The sequence below is a fragment of the Myxocyprinus asiaticus genome, chromosome 45, assembly GCF_019703515.2.
Source record: "Myxocyprinus asiaticus isolate MX2 ecotype Aquarium Trade chromosome 45, UBuf_Myxa_2, whole genome shotgun sequence".
NCBI classification, from domain to species: Eukaryota; Metazoa; Chordata; class Actinopteri; order Cypriniformes; family Catostomidae; genus Myxocyprinus; species Myxocyprinus asiaticus.
Window position 1 is genome coordinate 29,293,529 of NC_059388.1, and position 21,288 is coordinate 29,314,816.

General features: G+C 37.2%; 2 protein-coding genes across 5 annotated transcripts in view; both read left to right on the forward strand.

The window, feature by feature from the left end:
• The first annotated feature begins 395 nt into the window (after positions 1 to 395).
• On the forward strand, positions 396 to 16,071 carry LOC127435285 (zinc finger protein 800-like). Its single transcript, XM_051688638.1, has 6 exons — positions 396 to 634; positions 5,430 to 5,571; positions 9,412 to 9,507; positions 9,687 to 9,830; positions 10,717 to 11,902; positions 14,811 to 16,071. Coding segments are annotated over exons 2-6 (1,545 nt in total). The 5' UTR covers positions 396 to 634; positions 5,430 to 5,453; the 3' UTR covers positions 14,812 to 16,071.
• Positions 16,072 to 18,170: 2,099 nt separating this feature from the next.
• Positions 18,171 to 21,288, forward strand: part of LOC127435277 (metabotropic glutamate receptor 8-like) — a 268,255-nt gene continuing 265,137 nt past the window's right edge. For all 4 annotated transcript variants that reach the window (XR_007896164.1, XM_051688613.1, XM_051688614.1 and 1 more), the window contains exon 1: positions 18,171 to 18,290. The gene's annotated coding sequence lies outside the window, so the exon portion shown is untranslated. The remainder of the gene's footprint in view (positions 18,291 to 21,288) is intronic.

Here is a 21,288-nt window from a genome sequence, read left to right on the forward strand (position 1 = left end):
GTTATCTTAGTGATTTGGACCATGACATGATTGTTGGTGCCAGATGGGCTGGTTTGAGTATTTCTGTAACAGCCTATTTTAAACCTAATTAATTTTAATATGTTAAAATGTTTTTAATTTAATAGCAAACTTATTTCGTTTGTGAGAATGACCCCTTAAACAGCATATGTCGGGGTTGAAATAAATCTGTAAATTGGCGTCATATGTGTCATTTCACTGCTCATAACTCAATATACATTTTTATCACATTTGCATTGGCATTTAATTTGATAGTCATATGATTAGCCTATTAAATCATAATATTAAACTTACGACTCAATATCCAAAAGTGATATACAGTACACTTATTTGCCCCCTGGCCCAACCGAAGTGTCCTGATTACGGATACAGTGTATGAGTCAGTCCTTATGGAGTTCGAACCTACAACCCTTCAGCGAGCAGTCCAGAGCTTTAACCGCCAGGTCACCGCAGCACCCTGATAAATCTCCAGTCTTTACACAACAGTGCATGTGCACGTACTGCTGCTGCTGCTGGTGGAGAGAGCCACATTCATGCGCTCGGAGGCGTAACACGATCCAAGAGCTTATAGACTCAGAAACTGGAAGTATCTACCTGGAATTTGAGCACTGTATCGGTAAGAACATTCAGAAGAACCTGCATTTACGCCCGACTATCTTTAATGACCCGTTCTCCATGCGTTTTAAACGCGTAAAAGCGTCGCGTCTCCTCCCCAGAACGCGGTTGTTTTGCAGAAAATGGCGTCATGGTTCTGTTGTTGTGCCTGTGGATCGAAAGTCGGCTCGGTTTCGACTCACAACGCTATTTTACTGGCTTCACGTGGTTTATTATATTCGAGCAACTGTTTCTTGTAACATGATGTGTGGTTTTGTTGTCATTTCTCTCATATGTGCGTCAGGAGAGACCGCGCAAAGGCGGAAGGCTCTCCAGTGTTGTGCGCAATGAGGGCCAAAGCGCAGCAGTTTACAACTCGTACATCTGTGTTTTTGAGTTTGATTCTGCATGTTTGTGTGTGTTAATTTAAAAGGTTATTCTGCATGTTTGATTAACTCAACCGTACGCTTTTAAAGTGTGTCAATGCGCTTTTACGACATGTTGCAACTCTCGTGGGGTTTAAAAGTGCGGGTTTTCATTTGATTTAGTTTATGTAACATTTTGGTGGTTTCAAATGCATTTTAGAGGGCTGACAATATATGTATAGCTCATTAGTGCAGGTCTCCATCGCCTTGGCGCTCATCCCGGAGGTTTTCCAAAGTCTTGATAAAGTCTCTCATACACGCGTTCTTTCCATCGCGCACACGTTTTTACATGTAAAAGATAACAGTGCTTACATTTAGATATGATGTATGAAGAACTATGCATTGATTTAATAAAACAGGACGCTTGTGGTCACATATGAGTCAACATCCTTGTAAAATGTGTTTTTAAGAGTTAAACTGCTGATCTGAATGAAGCAAATGTGCGGATGTGACGCAATCATGGCGCGTGTTGTTGAACGCTTTGTATGACGTCATATCATTCCATTTGACGCCTAACTCAAAATATGTAAAGTTGCACACTCCTTAATGTGAACTTCAGTATTAAAGTGGAGTGGGGAACATGCTTTTACATGCATTTTGTTTTTGTTTTATTTTTTATTATTATTATTTTTTTTAACATGTTGGGATGTTAAAACGTTAAGTAAAGACCTTCTGATTAGGAATATAATTTGGGAAGATATAGGCTAGTGTAGAGAAGAAATATAATGCTATAAATGAAAAAGCATGCTTATGCTACATTTTGGGGCTCTTGTGTAACAAGAAGTGTAAAAAAATATATATGTATTTTTGTGGTTACATGCCTTGTTTTCTTCTTTTATTTATTAACATACATATTTAGCCTTCTAAGTAAAATATGGGTATGCTCATTATTTGCATAATGCATTATTTTTGTAACATATATATATATATATATATATATATATATATATATATATATATATATATATATATATATATATATATTTTTTTTTTTTTTTTTTTTTTACTTCCTCTTGTACCTCTTTTTGATCGTGTATCTGTGCAAAAGTTTCTTTTATGACCTCAGCATTAAACCATATTATTAAAATCTGACTACCAGCCAGAGAGAGCTAAAGATCCAGAATTGTGTGAACCAGAAATACTTCTCAAAGCAGCACATTTGTTATAACTGTAGTGTAGATAGTCTTTGCATGCACTTTGTAAGTTTGTGTTGGAAAGTTTACTCCATCTGGTGTTGCTTTGGGACTTTAAGGAACTTTATATTGTGTTTATGTGAGTACCTCATTCATCTCTTCTGTATGGGGCAAATATGGTTGTGGATCAGTGGTCTCTATCAAATTTGTATATGGGCATATTTTATTGTTTTTCTACCAAACACTCCACTAAAGGGCAGCAGAGAGCACAAGAGATCTAAGAGAGCCTAAACCAATAGATAAAAAGCCTTTATTTTTGATGAGTGACTTAAAGATAGTCCAAATTTAAATTTGAATTCCTGATTTCCCAATTTAGTCTCAGACTTTTGGACCCTACTGTTATAATAGTAAAGCTGTAGCTTTATGCATGAAAAAATAAATGTGTGCCAAAATTTTCTATTTACATTATATCTTTTGGGCCGCCGTGTGCATGAATGCAGAGGCAAATCTTACATGTTTAAATTAGTCTAAAGGCAAATCAGTAAATCTAAATTATTTTGTGAATAATATATTCAAAATGTGAATAACACTTTTTGTTTTATATGCAAATAAAATATTAAAGCAGTTCAGGAACACCGTTCTCATGTTGTTTTTTTTTTATTTAAATTTTTTTTTATCCCCTTTTCTCCCCAATTTGGAATGCCCAATTCCCACTACTTAGTAGGTCCTCGTGGTGGCGCGGTTACTCACCTCAATCCGGGTGGCGGAGGACAAGTCTCAGTTGCCTCCGCTTCTGATACCGTCAATCTGCGCATCTTATCACATGACTCATTGTGCATGACACCACAGAGACTCACAGCATGTGGAGGCTCATGCTACTCTCCGCGATCCACGCACAACTTACCACACGCCCCACTGAGAGCGAGAACCACTAATCGCATCCACGAGGAGGTTACCCCATGTGACTCTACCCTCCCTAGCAATCAGCCAATTTTGGTTGCTCAGGAGACCTGGCTGGAGTCACTCAGCATGCCCTGGATTCGAACTCGCGACTCCAGGGGTGATAGTCAGCATCAGTACTCACTGAGCTACCCAGGCCCCCGTTCTCAAGTTGTTTTTGATGCATAGCCTACTTAAAGTATATGCCCCACACAAAATACGTTTTAATGTAAATTCTGTTAATCAAAATGTATAATCGCAAATTACAATATCAAAGGAAATAATTGGCAATTATGATTTTCATCATAATCTTGCAGCCCTAGTTGCACTGTATTAATGTTCTGACTCAAGAAATGCATCTAATTTGTCAGCTGTACACTGAAGAAAAAAAAATCCTAATCCATGAGATATTTGCATGCAATATGTGTAAAGTCTGATTTTGAGGTCATTTTATGTAATATTTCATAATTTTTTAAATGTTGCAAATGTATGTAGCAAATGAAAATCCCTGAAATTATCACATTTATTTTGAGACAAAATACTTATTTTTTTGTTAATGGTTATTAAATTAAAAAAAAATGATTTACTGTCCAAAAAGTGAAAGGATAGTATTTGTGGTATATATATATATAAAAAAGTCCATAGTGGTTAACGCTTTTCTGAAGAGGTAACTTTGAATAAGTATTATCTTAATTTGTTACTCAGAAAAGCATCTTGCTGTCTCAAAATTATTTGTCTAAGTTGACAAATTTTGCCTTATAACTATTGTCCCTCTATTTACACTACAGTATATCACTATTACCCTGGGGGACTTTTAAGTGTGGCGTAAAAGGCTCCCCAACCACCTTTTTAAAAAACGGAATTTTAATCAAAACAAACTTGCATTATTTATTTTCACAAATTATGTTGCTCCATCAATATTCAATAAAAATAAATGAATATACTTTGTTCTTTGAACCATCAGTGTCCTAATACTTTTGTAGCTGTATGTCAAAACAGTAATCTTCAGCCCCATTGTAAGTACTATTTTGACCAACAGCGAATAGGAACGCATTTGATGCGCACTACGACTATGTGGGACCGTCTTTCAGTTCAGTCAGTGGCAGGTGCATCCTGCGTTTGATAAAGTTTTAAAGAATACGTTTTTTTTTTTTTTTTTGATAAACGTATTTATATTCCTAGCAACGTTTTTCATACACCAGTGTGCGTAAATTTCAGTGTGCCAAGTCCTATTTTGCTATTTTTTGTAAGGACTTAAAATCCCATCTGGAGCAACTCCAAAGCCTTCTCTGTAATATTTATAATGTTTTTATACTTTTATAATATGTAATTGTATGTATTACTGTGCATAACTCTTTTTGTTTTTTTGTTTTTGCATAAAAAACAAATTTGAAAAAGGACTGTCCGTGTGTCGAGAAACTGGACAGTCTGTGCTGATGACAACATTTGTGTCACGCATATTGTGCACATTCCGATCAGCAATGTGGACAACCGAAGTATACTCTGGCCTTAAAGGGATAGAAAATGAAAATTCTCTCATTATTTACCCTCATGCCATCCCAGATGTGTATGACTTTCTTTCTTCTGCTGAACTCAAATGAAGATTTTTTAGAAGAATATCCCAGCTTTGTATGTCCAAACAATATAAGTGAATGGTAGCCAGAATTTTGAAAGTCCAAAAAACACATAAAGGCAGCATAAAAGTAATGCATTATACTCCAGTGGTTAAATCCATATCTTCAGACGCGATATGATAGGTGTGGGTGAGAAACAGATCAATATTTAAGTAATTTTTTACTATAAATCTCCACTTTCACATTTTTGTTTTTGCCGATTGTCATTCTTCATGCATATTGCCACCTACTGGACAGGGAGGAGAATTTATAGTAAAAAAGGACTTAAATATTGATCTGAGATATTCTTCTAAAAATCTTTGTGTTCAGCTGAAGAAAGAAAGTCAAACACATCTGGGATGGCATGAGGGTGAGTAAATGATGAGAGAATTTTGATTTTTGGGTGAACTATTCCTTTAAGCAGTTTAATGTGAACTGTCCCTGAAAAAGCTCTTATCCTCATGATCACATTACAATACAGTGTCAATTGCTGTTGCATTTGAATGAAAGTATCAGTGAATGGTATGAATGGCCAGACATTGATGTTGCCTTTATCATTGTGTGTGTGCTTTGTTTTAATAGTATCTTTGTGAGTGTGTTAATGTGTATGTGTTTGTGTAGGGTCTGTTACGGTAACAGATTTCTGAAGGATAGATAGATAGTTTGGAGGTTCAGCATATTGATCTGTTGTTTTCTTTATCACACAGAGACACATCTGAGGTGGTTTGGAGATGAAGGAACCCATGTCGGAAGCACTCACAACCCCAGCCAATGACAAGTCTTGTCAGACAGATGACATCACAGATGAGGCCGTTGTTCCCGGGCCTGATCATGCTAGCAAGACATTAGGTAAACTTCCACCTTTTTGTGTATTTTTAGCATCTAAGGATTTTGAAGGTTTATAAAAGTCAAGAAAATGAATCATATCTGGTTGCATTTGATTTATGAATCTCTTAATTTTAAAATGGTCAGTTCTCAGCCAGTTTAATCACCGAATTCTAGAAAAATAGCATCTTTGGAGGGCTTCTCAAGTAGCAAAATTTCTTCCAGACAGTAGCAACACATTATTACAAATAACTAAATAAATTTGACTCCAGATGAAAAAGAAAATGGCATTGAAGGTGATTTTAGTGTTCTGAAGTTTTCACGTAACTGAGCTGTTAAATTAAGGCCTTTTCACACCAAACCTGTTTTTTCGGTGCGATTGTTCGTTCCGAACGAGCTTTTAAAAGGTTACAATGGATTCCGATGGCACTATTCACAGTGGGTCCGACAAATCGTCCGCAGACAATCTGAAGTTTTTTTTTATGGATAGTGCTTTGATTTTTATTTTTTTAATGAAAACTGACAGACCTGTGAGAGAAGAGCTTTTTTGAGTCGTTGCAGCTGCTAAATCCAGCACATTGGTGGCACTAATCAACTGGTAAACACCGTGCAGCTGATGCACACCCAGAAAATTAAATAAATAAAAATTAATAGTTGCAGTTCATGAACACTTTTTACTGCAAACATAAACCCAGTCTGTTTTTGAAAGTCTGCTTATGTTTGGTTTTTTTTTGGTCATAAATGTACATTATTTAATATGTATATCACTGTGCCTGTTATATTCTCATGGCATTAAAAATAGCAGCAAGGATTGGCAATTCGTTTGCACTAAGCTTTTAGTAAAAACAGCTCTGAAACAGCTCCTCAAAATGCATCAACACCATGTAAAGAACATAATGAAATAGTTATGCCAAAGTAGGTAAATAAATGCTTTAACAGCGTTCAGTATATTATGCTGCCTTCACATGCTATCAGAATTATCGTAAATATGAGGTTCTCACTCAGAAGTTGCACATGAATGTCCCCTCAAGTCGTAATTACGACTGGGAAACTCAGAGATAATCTTGATACACGGGTTTCCGAGATGGGAGGAGTCCTAAACTTTCAACATGGCGGAGGAGAGGACAGTTTCTGTTTTACATGACAGGTCTTGTTAATTTTTCTATATACAGCTAATTGTTTTGGTCATATTAATTTATGTATATCAGCAACCATTCTAGGCATGTTGAACATATTTTACACCGTGAAAATAGCTTGTATTTGACTAAAATTCCATTATCGTCAGCAAGCTAACTGAGTAATATGTATTATGGTGTCAAAATAAAAGTTCCTCAAGAAATGTGTATGAATGAACCTGGCGTCGTCCATGTTTCCCGTTCTTTCCAACAACAAAGGACGTGAACTCGACGGACTCGTAATTACCACTTCAGAAGTGGGAAGTAGGATAATTCCGATAGCACATGAAGACAGCATTAATCTCTAACAGCTGAAGGGTGCGGACAGGAAACTGGTATAACAGCAGCACCACAACAGCGCCACCTACTGCACTGGAGTGAAATAGTTTATAGTTTTTGTAAGGACTTGGTGTGAATAGACCTTCCGTCAGACGTTCGTCTCGCAAAATCGTCACGGATCTGGTGTGAACAGGCCTTTAGCCACGCCCCCTCATTCCAAAACCCCGCCCTCCAAAGAAACTGGGGGTTCTAAATACAATTATTATTTAGTGATTTATTTTTATACACAGTTTACAATTATATTTAATCAAACTTCACAATGTTGTCTCTAAGACTTTATAGATATTACAGTTTCATTTTCTTTTAATGCATGATTTTCTGTAAAGCTTTGAAACGATGTGTGTTGTGAAAAGCGCTATACAAATAAAAATGACTCGACTTGACTTGCATCAAATGGTTGCTGATGAACATGAATGTATATGACCGAAATGGCAAGCGCTAACAATTAGTATTTAGAAAAATGAATAAAACCTGTCATTCTCTACAGAAACAGTCCTTTCCTCCAACATGTTGAAAGTTTACATCTCGTCCCAACTCGGAAAATCTTGTATCAAAATGATCAAAATGGCCAGTTCTTAGACAGAATAAGGTGCAAAGTGTCTGAGTTTTAATGCGGATAGACAAAAGTCTGACTAGGCAAGAACAGGGACTCCTATTAGTGACAGCAGTACTGTCCTGTACATGAAATATCCACTGATATGTGGTCTGACCTGCTCACATGGACGATTATAATCCGAACAACATAAAATGCATTTCAATAGCGGTCCGTCCTCTCTGAAACTTCCCACCAGGCAGAGCTCTGAGAGGATTAAAGCGAATTCCTCCACTGCCTGCTATTGTCCCTCACTCAGTAGGGGTCACGATTCTCTGACCCTTACAGATGAGAGTTTGAGCCCCAGCCCCTCACCCTACAGCTTGTGGAAAGCACACACACACACACACAGTCTATTTGGACTGACTCAAATACACACCTAAAATAGGTTGATGGCCTTAATTTGCCTGATGTTTCAGTCATCTAATTGGCTGAAATGTAAGTGAAGCAAGTAGTTCTGCTGTAATGCTGCTTATTTCTCTTATTAACACTTATGACAGACCAAAGTTCTCCAGAGTAATCATCCACAGACACACTCATTTTCCAGAAATGATGATCTGAAGTCTAGTTTGCAGTTCTTATGCCAGTGTTTTGGATTGTGGATGTAGCTGATATGATTGATCTACATTCGGAGCTTCAGCTTGTGTTATCTAAATGAGACTTTATTAAAGTTTGCATTATTGATGGAATCTGCCTGCGACTGTCTGGATTAGTATTTGTACAAACGTCTGGCTATGAGACAAAGTCTTTGATTTAATACAGATCTCCATTTTTTCCACCGATAATATATCTTCTGCTTGTTTTTCGGATGCCAATATTTGAAGATTTGGATTAATGACGCTTTAGTTTGTAGGGCTATTATGGAACATTTATTAGAGGTGTTTACAAATGTAAAACTTTAATTTATAGGGTTTATTACAGAAAATATTGTCTGAAACGGCTCTTAAAAGTGCATTCTGTCATCATTGCTATATGGTAACCAGCATGCCGTTTTAGACAGTAGCTCTTTGCTTACGTAAGGCAGTGAGAATCGATCATGTTGTAAGGATACAAGGCATGAACACAGCTGTGGATAAAGCCACCAAATTATCCGGAGATTGATTAAAGGATCTTGGTGAATTTATGGCTGGATCAGTCAATGGAGCTTGACGGTTAGTTTAGAATGGTCCATTAGAGACTTCTTATATTTGATGTGTTTTATGACTCCGTAAGGGAATTTCCTGCAGGAATAGCTGGAAATCTGCCAATGCCTGGACATACACACACTTGCTAGATCAAAGTGATGAATGGACAGTTTATCACTTTGCTACACTTCAGAGTATCTGCACTATGAAGGACTGGTCCGATGGTCTTTTTTGGTTTTCACTGGAACTTTCCTCAGTCCTGTCCCATCCATCCCTGGTTGACCCTTGCTTGAATGTATACCAGTGTGATTTTATTGAGTTCACTTATTTACCTAAGAGCTATTACAAAAATATTAAATTGGAATTTTAATTTGAAGGGTAGAATTCACAAAAATACTGTAATTTAAGAGGTTTGACTTGTTTTTGATTTTGTGTGTGTAATTGTTTAATTTGTGTGTTTGGACTTTTGACACTAAAGCTTTAATTAATAATAATCCAGATTCAAACTACAGCACTGCACTGACTCTGACTTGCTTAGAAATGTTTATGAGGGTGTAGCCTGTCTGTATTAACTCATCTTTTGTTGTAACTGGATTGTACTGTATGAATACACAACTGTGTGTTTGTGTTTCAGGAAACTCGACAGAACCCGGCGATCCTCCTCTGCTATTGAGACCACTGCAAACCTCCAAATCAGGAATCCAACAGATCATTGAATGTTTCCGCACAGGTGCTGTGTCTGCTCACGTTCTCTACTCTCTTCCTCTACTCTCTTTATAATCGTAGTAGAATGAATGAGTGTAATAAAAGAAAGGGAGGAATGTGGAGAATGCAAACACAGAGGCATTACACGACCAAATACAGAACCATCTCGATAAGATAAGTGTTACCCTCTTGTGTTTTTTGCAGGTACTGCACAGTTAAAACACATTCTCCTTAAAGAGGTGGACACAATCTTTGAATGTAAACTGTGTCGCAGTCTCTTTCGTGGCCTTCCCAATCTGATCACACACAAGGAGATTTACTGTTTACCCAGACTGCATGAATCTGATGGTGAGTGAAACATTGCCTTACTGCTCTCTGAAGACCAGTATTGAGTGAACAAGAAATGTATTTAGTTTTTGTGATGTTGATAGAAATAGGTAAGAATTTAGAGCAAACTTAGATTAATAGTTCACCCAAAAATCCGTATGTCATTCCAAACCCATTTGACTTTCTTTCTTTCTTTCTTCCTTCAGTGGAACACAAAAGAAGATAAAATATAGATTTTTGGGTGAACTAACCCTTTAAAGGTTCTACACTTTTGTATCATTTTATTTGTCCCCTGAAGTGCACATATAATATTAGTCAACTTTTCTTGCACATAAAACAGCCATAATAAAGTTTCATGCTCTTTCTCACAACTTAAGCCGGTTTCACACTGTACGATTACGGTCCTTTACGATTGTCGCTTGTCATACTGTACGATTATAAACCCAGTGAGATCTTTGGTAAAAGCCAAGGCACGATGTCCAACACTGTCAGACTATACGAAACACATCATAGCCAAGACTCCGAAATTGTCCCGATTGACAGCGCTGACTGGGTTGGGTTGACTGGGACCATTGTAGGTGCAGTCACTCTGCAAGACTGCGATGTAAAATGTTGTCAGAACTTGCTAGAACTTTGTCAGAGGCTAAGATTCATTGCAAAGACAATTCATCGGTTGTTGCTGAACATGTCATACTAAGTGATCAAACAGGGATCAGGAGAAATCTTTTACGATCCCCAAAATTTGTCTCAGACGGCTACAATCATACTGTGTGAACACGCCGTTAGACTTAAACACATTGTTTTTGCTAATATACTGTACATTTATGTGTTTGTGATATTATTGGCTTAACTCGTAAACTGCCATAGTTTCCCTTAAACAAAGATGTATTTCCTGTTTGTTCTATAGACACCTCTGAAGATGGTAAAAAGGGCATAAAAGAGCTTCTGGAAGCCATCTATCCCTGCTCTGATAAACAGGAATATGTACTGACACTGGAGCCCATTGCCAGCAACCAGAATGCAGTGTACCAATACCTGTCCAAAGAAGAAGACCTGCCTCCATCACAGAGCCCCAACCAAACCAGTACAGATAGCTGGGGACATTACAACTCAAACATCCAGGAACAACACACGGAGGAGGTCAACATGGAGGATGTTGGAGAAGACCATTGTACTGAGAAAGAAGAGGTAGAGTACATAGGCTATGGAGAAGACAACACAGTGGAAATCAAGGCGCATCGGGAAAGTGAAGACCTTGAGGACAAAACAGAAGATAAAGATATTAAAGACTGCAAGTGCCTCCTCTGCAACAGAACATACAGGGGTCGAGGTCACCTTCGGAGACACCTGCAGACTGTTCACAAGATTGTCACCTCCGGTTCCAATTCCACCGATCTTACTTCTAATGGCAAGAAAAATACCAATGGTAGTGTTGCAGAGAGTCCTGACACTAGCCCCAGCTCCTCAAGCGAGAATAAGGTCCCGTTCAAGCCCGTATTCTCCATCGGCTTTGACTTCAAGGCACGCTATTGCAAGCTCTGCAGAAGGACGTTCAGCTCTGAGCAGAACCTTGTGAAGCACATCGAGCTGCACACGGACAATGGCATGGACTTCTACGTCAAGTTTTATTGCTGCCCCCTATGCTGCTACAAGACACGCCGCAAGAGAGACGTCCTACGGCATCTCACGGAGTTGCACAAGAAGAAGTCCGCATACCTGAACAGGATCTCGCAGTCCTTGGAGAGCTGTGCCGTTAAGAAACCAGCTGAGGTTGTGCTTAAGAAAGATGAGGCGAAAGACCAACATCGCCAAGAAGACGTGAACGTCAACAACAACCACAGTTCTCCGTATCTCACACGCAGGAACCTGCTTCCAAACACGCCTGGTGTATTGTGCAAGAAGACCTCCAAGGTCGGCAATAAGAAGCCTGTTGGTGCAAAAGGCAATGGCACCAAGGAATCTTTGCACGTTTGCAACATCTGTAGCCAGGCCTTCAAAAAGGAGAGGTACCTGGGGTTGCACAAGAGAAAACATCATAAAACTGCAGTGAGGAGCGCAACAGGTATAAGGACGAGATCGAAGGTTGTGATTTGGTGAGTCCCAACATCATAAAGAGCCTCTCTCTGCCATACAGAAGCTCTGTCCAAAAACTAGTGAGCTGCCTTACCGTCTGCTGGCAGCTATTTCTGAGGGGCCGTTCACACATGACGTGTTCTTGCCTTCAAAAATAACTAGATGAAGTGCAACAGAATGGAACAAAATGCAGGGGTCTCAACACGTTTTTCAAATATTCAAATACTTTTAACTTGGAAGAACTGACTTGACGAAATGCTAATATCAGTCTAATGCATGTGTACAAAAATGTCAAAATAGCGCAAAAAGAACGCGAGGCAGCATCCTAACCGACATAGAACTTTACAAGTGACTGATCTGGAACGCTCTACAGAGGCCACGTCCACACTAATACTTTTTTTTTGACAACGAATTAATATCACAACTAGAATGCCGTTTTTCTTCACTATAATTAAAGTGTTTCAGAAATCTTACCATTACCGCCTACTTTGGATAACGATGATGTTAGGAAACTGATAAATGTGAATGTGGCCATAGGCTGTAACTCCAAGTACCAAACAAATAGCGCTCCTCGCGTAAAGCACACGGGAGACTCGACAAACAATTGTTTGATGTTGGCATGTTGCTAAGCTAATTTCCCGATACTCTAATATGCATAAAATACATGGTACACACAGATATTGGGTTATAAATATAAAAAATGTAATTCGATTGAACTATTTTGATCAATAATTTTTGGTATTGAAATGCAAGTATATTTATAATTAACATTTCTCTTTATTCATCTTCTCCACCATCTTTGATTTGTTTTTTTCACTGTGCATGTTTCTTTCCACTTATCTGCAAAGTTATTCAATAGTATTTCTATGTAAACATTCAGTAGATGGACGTTTTTTACCGTTACGCCACGTCTCAGCATTTTTTCAGGTGCTTGTACATAAGCGGCACGTACTTAAGATGCCGCATTACATTAAAGAACTTTCAAACATTTTAAAATTAATTTTCTATGTGAACATGTGCTAGATGGATGTCTTTGACCATTGCAATGTGCTGTTGCTTTTTCAGCCACTTGCGTTGGAGCGCTGCATTTAAAACCTCGTGTCAACTTAAAAGAACTTTAACTTTCGGGGGGCTTGGGTAGCTCAGTGGTAAAGATGCTGGCTATCACCCCTGGAGTTTGCTGAGTGACTCCAGCCGGGTCCAAGCAAAATTGGTGCGGTTGCTAGGGAGGGTAGAGTCACATGGGGTAACCTCCTCGTGATCGCTATAATGTGGTTTGCTCTGGGTGAGGCACGTGATGAGTTGTGCGTGGATGCCGCAGTGGATGGCGTGAAGCCTCCACACATGCTATGTCTCCGCAGTAACGCGCTCAACAAGCCACGTGATAAGATGCGCAGGTTGACTGTCTCAGACGCGGAGGCAACTGAGATTCGTCCTCTGCCACCTGGATTGAGGCGAGTCACTACGCCACCACAAGGACTTAGAGTGCATTGGGAATTGGGCATTCCAAATTGGGAGAAAAAGGGGAAAAAACCCACACACACACAAAAAAACTTTAACTTTCAAAAACATGTCTCGAGACACTTGCATTAAGTTCCATTTGTTGCACTGCGTTTAACACTCCAGTCTGAACGGCCCCTTCGAATATAAGGTCAAAATACGTTTCCTTAGATTCTAGAAGTCAGCAACATTATGCGGCCTACATTTTGCAACGACCATCATGTCATTAGCACGCCTATGATGCCTTAAAATCCTGTCTTAGTAGGCAGCTCACTAGGTTTTGGAACAGGTTTCCTGTGCCAGCATGTCTCTGCTCTAATAACTAAACTCAGACGGTGTTGCAGTTTATGTGTAGCAAGGGAGAAGAAGTGTGCTTTGATTGGTGGATTGTTACAACAGCCTTGCTCTTAATGAATAAGAGAAATCCCAGGGTGGACTTCCTGCTCGGGTGAATGAAATATGGATCCTACAGCAAGGCCCTGGAAATTAGGCCGCCCCAGTCTCACCTCAAGGTTTAAACAGCCCTTAGGGTTCCCGGTTTATTGGTGAGGGGCGCATTTGAGGGAGCTTCTTTTAAGAAGCAATGAAGATAGCTCACTCCTGTCCTTGGCTCTGTCACAGGACCAGAGAGACAACAGATGCTCTCTGATCTTTAAATAATGGTGAAAAGTTGCCTTGGGTATAAATGTCCACATTTGACGTTCTTGCTTTTTTCCATATCAATACCCAGTTTTCACTCTTTAGGCTTGTTGAAGTTCATATGTCACCTTTTTGAGTCTGAGGCCTTGTATTTGTCTCTGGGTTCCAATAAGTTACATCTAATATGACAAAACATAGAGACTGAATTACTGGCCATTCACAATCGACTAGTGACAGAGAGTTACTTAAACAAAAAGGTATATGAGGCTGTGCTATATTGTAAATATAGGAAAAATATATATAATTGCACAACTTGAAACAGGCTCATTTATTTACCAAAGTTTTTGGCTAGCAGCCTTTTTCAAGGTACCTTTACTTAAGTATCTTCATATTGTAAATATAGTCAAGGCTGAAGGATGTTGTTATGCACGACACTTAAACACAGTGGTACATTTCCAAAAAAAAACCCCGGATATTGCCTTGTCAAACAATAATTATCGTATTGTGTCCAAAAAACATGGCATTATCATGGTACATTGTCCAAAAAAAACCCAACAAATACATGGTATTACCATGGTACCATGTCAAAAAAAAAAAACCATGGTATTGCTATGGAACCATATCTAAAATTATAGTATTACCATGGTATCTTGTCCAAAAAACATGGAATTTCCATGGTACCATGCCCCCCAAAATCATGGCATTACCATGGCACCATGTCCAAAATCCCACGGTAATACTACGATACTTTTTGTTAGTTTTCTAATGATTTCTGTCTTTCTTTCTTAGATCCCTTCTGACAACAAACTGGATTTGCTGCAACACTGGAAACAAATACTGGAAATCAGTGAGAGTGAAGGAGAAAGTTGAACCACTAAACAAGGATGAAACAGTGCTATCCTTTAATAGTAAACAATGTACAAAAACACTTAGTTTGCAGTTTAAACCACCAGTAGGGCATGAGAAACCCACAGAAATTTGTGTTTGGCCATTTTTTTTTTTTTTTTTTTTCTTTCTTTTTTTGAGCTTTTGTCACTTGGCCTCCAACACACGTATTGCAGAATGTATATAACCAGAACGGTATGCTATTGTCAGAAGTGGTCTAGGATCCATTAATTAGGGCTTCTAATCTCTCTCGGATATCACATGAAAATATGCATTCCATTTCTCAGTCGGCATCAGTGAGATTCGACATTTCTACCCAAAACTGACCAAACGATTCTTCTTAAATCCCATTTGAGTTCTCGGTAAGAGGGCATGGAAGTCTTGCAGTCGTGCTGGCATTGTTCTCATTGGTATTCAATGCAAATGTATGGGGTGAAGGTCTGGATGTCTTTCTTTTTTTAATACTGGGAAAATAACGGATGGGGAGGTGTGATTCAGAACCACTGGAACGTCGTGTAATCTAAATATTTTAAAGGAAAGGTAATTGTTATGTTTAAACAACCATATGCTTTGGGAATATGACCAGTTTTATTATGAACTGCAGTTAAATGTAAAAATAAAAAATCTTTTTATTTGTTATTCCACTGCAGTCCTTTGATACATTCATGTGCTATCAGTTATCTAGAGCCTTCTTATCGGTTACCTTTCTCTTTTTGTTTGTTTTATAAAGGGATAGTTCATCCAAAAATGGATGTTCTATTGTCATATATTCATCCTCATGTCATTCCAAACACACACGGAACACAAAAGGAGATATTAGGCAGAATGTTCATCTCAGTCACCATTCACTTTCATTGCATCTTTTTTTCCATACAATGAAAGTGAATGGTTATTGAAGCTGTCATTATGCCTAACATCTCCTTTTGTGTTCCACAGAGGACAGTAAGTATGGGTTTGGAACAACATGAGAGTGAGTGAATAAATTTGTGGATGAACTATCCTATTAACAGATAATGTTAATGGGTACTTATATGTACATTGACGTCCAAATATGTTGTGTTAAGATTCTATCTCAGCATTTTGGAGGCTTGAATTAAAATTGGTAAACGTTTTCTTTCTTATCATAAATACGAATGTATCCACCAACAATAAACAGAAAAAATGACTCCATGTGCAAGTTATTGCATTTTGCATTTCTTTAGAATAACAGGCACAATAAGTCCAAGAATGTGTATTAAGATAAAATAAAAAGGCTCAGTTTTGATTTAAATGAGTCAATAAATGTATGATTGATTATATTTATTCAAAGGTTAAAATATTATTTTAAATATCAGTGAATCTAAAGTGAATAATTTATGTCTCATAATGGTTCAGCTGAGTAATAAGGTTGGAAACTCCTGTCATACTTTGATGAGTAAAGAATTAAATAATCACTAGAGGGCAGTAGCACACTTTTTATACACCAGCTATTGAAGCACAGAGGAGCCAATCCATACATTCAAATAATTTGTCTGACTGTTTGCAAATAAAGATTAGCTTTAAAAGTTCAGCCTTAATAAGATACATCTGAGATTGTCAAAAGAATGGCTGATTAAGTGCTGACAGGGCAGATGCCATCACATGTTGAAGAATGCAGACCGACTGACTCGATGACTTTAACTGGATTTTCTCCATTCTGGTTTGAATATATTACAGAAACAAAATCATTAAAATGTTTTAAAGGCAGTAAAACAAATACTAACATGATTTTTAAAGACTTTAACGACAATTTAGTGTGTATATATATATATATATATATATACACATACACTACCGGTCAAAAGTTTTGAAACACTTATGCTTTATTATAATTTGTTTCACATTTTAGAATAATTTTCTCAACCAACTTCTTGAGGTATCACTCTGGGATGCTTTTTAAACAGTATTGAAGGAGTTCCCATCTATGTTGGGCACTTATTGGCTGCTTTTCTTTATTATTTGGTCCAAGTCATCAATTTCAAAAACTTTTTTAAATTAAATTGTAGTTTTATAATGAAATCAATTAATATGGTGGCACAATTATATTTTTGTCTACAAAACTAATTTCAAACATTTAAACATACGCCTTCAGATCAAAAGATTTTTAAGATCATGAGAAACATTTCAGTCAAGTGTTTCAAAACGTTTGACCAGTAGTGTGTGTGTGTGTGTGTGTGTGTGTGTGTATATGTATATATATATATATATATATATTTTTTTTTTTTCTTTTTTTGCATTGCATTGCAGTAATTAGAACTTGGGGGGAAATGTGCATTAAAATAATATTAAGGATGAATCTTACGAAACTTCATATTTAACAGCCAAAAGACAAATATACACTGGTGACCAAAAGTTTGGGATAATGTACAGATTTTGCGCTTATGGAAATAAATTGGTACTTTTATTCACCAAAGTGGCATTCAACTGATCACAGTGTATAGTCAGGACATTAATAACGTGAAAAATTACTATTACAATTTGAAATAAATGTTCAGAACTTCTTAAACTGCTTCAAAGAGTTCTCATCAAAAAATCCTCCATGTGCAGCAATGACAGCTTTGCAGATTCTTGTCATTCTAGCTGTCAGTTTGTCCAGATACTCAGGTGACATTTCACCCCACACTTCCTGTAGCACTTGCCATAGATGTGGCCGTCTTGTCGGTCACTTCTCACGCACCTTACAGTCTAGCTGATCCCACAAAAGCTCAATGGGGTTAAGATCCAGAACACTCTTTTCCAATTATCTGTTGTCCAATGTCTGTGTTTCTTTGCCCACTCTAACCTTTTCTTTTTGTTTTTCTGTTTCAAAAGTGGCTTTTTCTTTGCAATTCTTCCCATAAGGCCTGCACCCCTGAGTCTTCTCTTTACTGTTGTACATGAAACTGGTGTTGAGCAGGTAGAATTCAATGAAGGAAATGGGGCCTGTCTAGATTTGATAAAAAATATATATATATATATGTATATATACACACACACACCATGCATTAAAAACATTATTATTTCTTTTTATCATAGTCCATATACAGTATATATAATAAGGATATAATAATATATTTATTAATCCCATAAGTAATTTTGCAGTGCAGTGGTGGTGCCGATCTTCCTAAATCCCAAACAATGTCGAATTTACATATTTGCATTGCAAGTCACTCCTTTATTTAATTAAGTTTTGCATAAGAGAGGGTGTTCCCTTAATCATTCTGTTCAAATGATCCTGTGCATTTTCCTTCTGAAAATGGAGCACACTTGATTTAAGACTGCAAAGAGAGAGAGAGAGAGAGAGAGAGAGAGAGAGGATTTTGGTATTGCTTTCAGCACGCGCTGTTCATTTCAGCACCATGAGCCTCAATCAGAGAGCGGACAGAGGTAAGATCTTACATGTACTGCACTTTTGCATTATATTATAGCAGACCAAACTAATACTAAAAGTATTACACTATACAGTGAAATATGAGCTTTGCATATCTTTACATTCTTCTATGTTTGTATATTTTAATAGACATTTGAGTGGGAAAATTTATATGTGATCTAAAATAACCCAATTAAGAATTGAACGCTGTTGTATGATATGCTGTTATTTACTATTTTATAATTATTAACAGAACCAATACGTTCACTGATGAGAGCTAACGCCATGCTACAGTTGTTTCTCATTGACTTAATTGCGTTGAGCCTATTAGATTATTTACTTATGCGTTATAATAGCACTTTGGTGTTTCAAACTGAATAGTTGCACTTTTACTATAACATTGGGGCTGCATCGCTTTGGTGATAAATCAGAAGAAATTGACGAGTATTAAGAGGCAGTATAGTGATGATTACAGTGTGTGAATCATTGCATTGCATCAAAGGAATGTGCGTAAATGCATACGCATGCATGCATACTCATGCACACAGACGGGTTATGCGTTTATAGATTTTGGTCTTCTGAATTAAAAATCATGAATGAATTCTGGTGCACGCGTAATGCATTGACAGATAGTGATTTTTAATGTCTTTTATTAGGATGCGTCATGCATCATTCTGACATGAGTTGCATCAACAGACTTAGAACTCCAAATTGCATGCGAATACTTTGGGAGGAACACGTTTATTTTCCCCCAACAACAACAACTGCAAGAGCAAGACAGAAAGAGAGAAAGCTCTATCACTTTTTGAAAAGCGTGCTGGATTCCCCTGAGAAAGCTTCTCTTGGAGGAAATATAATAGGATCTCTAGAAGAAGATGGTTCGCCTTGACACATACCGACTCGTGTAAATTAAAAAGAGAAATGGGACACACTGCGCCTGTCGGGGCAATAAACTCCTTCATCACGCGGTCTCTGATAAAACAATCGAGGAGAGGGCAGACCCGAGCCTTCATATAGCGATTAACTCATACAAACGAGGGAGATATTAGTGTTCTCTGTAGCTGCGAACAAATCCAGTTATGCATATGAACATGTAGTTGACACATGCTCTTATGCACATTATGCACTGAAATTCAAACATGCATCACTGTTTCGATGCACGAAATCGATGCGCAATGGTCTTTCCCAAAGATGAGTGGAACAGGACAGAACAGTATAGATAGAATGTAGAATTAATAAGAGACTATAAAAGTATAGAATAGATTGAAACAGTATAGATAGAACATAGAATGTAGAGCAGACTTTAAAAATTTAGAATAGAATGGATTGAAACAGTATAGATAGAACATAGAATGTAGTATAGACCATACAATATATAGAATAGAATAGAATGCAACAGTACAGATAGAACAAAGAATGCTGAACAGACTTTAAAAGTATAAAATAGAATAGAATGTAAAACAGACTTTTAAAGTACAGAATAGAATGCAAAAGTGTAGATAGAATATAGAATGTAGAATAGACTATATAAGTATAGAACAGAATGTAGAATAGACTTTAGAATTATACAAGAGAATGCAACAGTATATATAGAAGTATGGAATGGAATATAGATTTGATTAGAAAAGTATAAAATAGAATAGAATGCAACAGTATAGATAAAATATAGAATGTAGAATAGACTAGAAAAGTATAGAATAGAATGCAAATGCATAGATAGAATATAGAATGTACAATGGACTATAAAAGTATAAAATAGAATGTAGAATTGATTAGAAAAGTATAAAACAAAATAGAATGCAACAGTATAGATAGAATATAGAATGCAGAATAGACTATAAAATTATAGTATAGAATAGAACAGAATCCAACAGTTTAGATAGAATATAGAATAAAATAGAATGTAGAAAAAACTATAAAACTATAGTATGGAATAGATACAATATAAAATAGACTGTAATTTAATAGAATAGAATAGAATTTAAATAAGGATACAGGAATAAGGTGGTGCACTTTCCTACATAATCCATAGTGTCTGGAATACGTGTGGAAATTTCAGTGGCATGTGTGATGCACCAGGGGAGCAGAATCACACTCAGTCGTGTGTACTGGACTTCCTTTTATTCTCTTTCATTCCTGTGCGTGGTGGAGCTCTTGGCCCATGGAGGAAGCAGATTGCTCAGCATGTGTATCTTGGAAGCGCAATTGTGCATAACTGCACAGCCCCTCCATATAAGAGTAGAGATGTGGGGGTGTGTAACGAGTATCTTTCTCTCTGGCTAGACTGTTTGAAACGTTTCAAGTGCTTGATATTTCCAGAAAAAATGGCAATCTATGAGTCACCTTAGCAAACATGCAAAGCATTAGTGGGCATGCCTTAATATTTGAATCCTACAGGTTACTAAAGGAATGCTTTGGATAAAAAGAAATGTGATTTGATGGCATAGCCCAGGCTAGTCCACTGGGAAAGAGAGACTGGTATTTACAATGCATTTGATAAGACATTACCCTAAACATAAGGTATTCACAATAAATCAGTGACCATATCGCAGACTAAACATTTTTAAAATGATCAGTATATCATGTGATTTGGCCAATTTTGGATAAAGATAATATCTGGGTTTCTTTTTTTCTAATTCAAATTGCAAACTCTTACTCTTTTATATGTTAGATTGGAGTTTTAGTGTGAATATTGTTTATTAAAGAGAAAGAGAGAAAGCTTTTGATGCATAGGAACTCCATTACTGTTTAAACTCATGAAGTTGGTTGAAAGGATGTCCATTATCAGCTTCTGGTAGCAGCCAAAATTTCTGTGTATTTTCGGTAAATATCTGCGCATCACCACTAAAAGTTGTTGTGAAGATTGCTTTAACTCACCTTGATTTCCCTCTCAGCTACTCCAATCCACAAAGCTAAAGTGTAAAAATCAATCCGACAGCTCCATTGTCCACAAATAGACACATTTCCTCTCACTGTGAAATGTTTTTGGTTGCATATGCAAATGTGAGGAAAAAT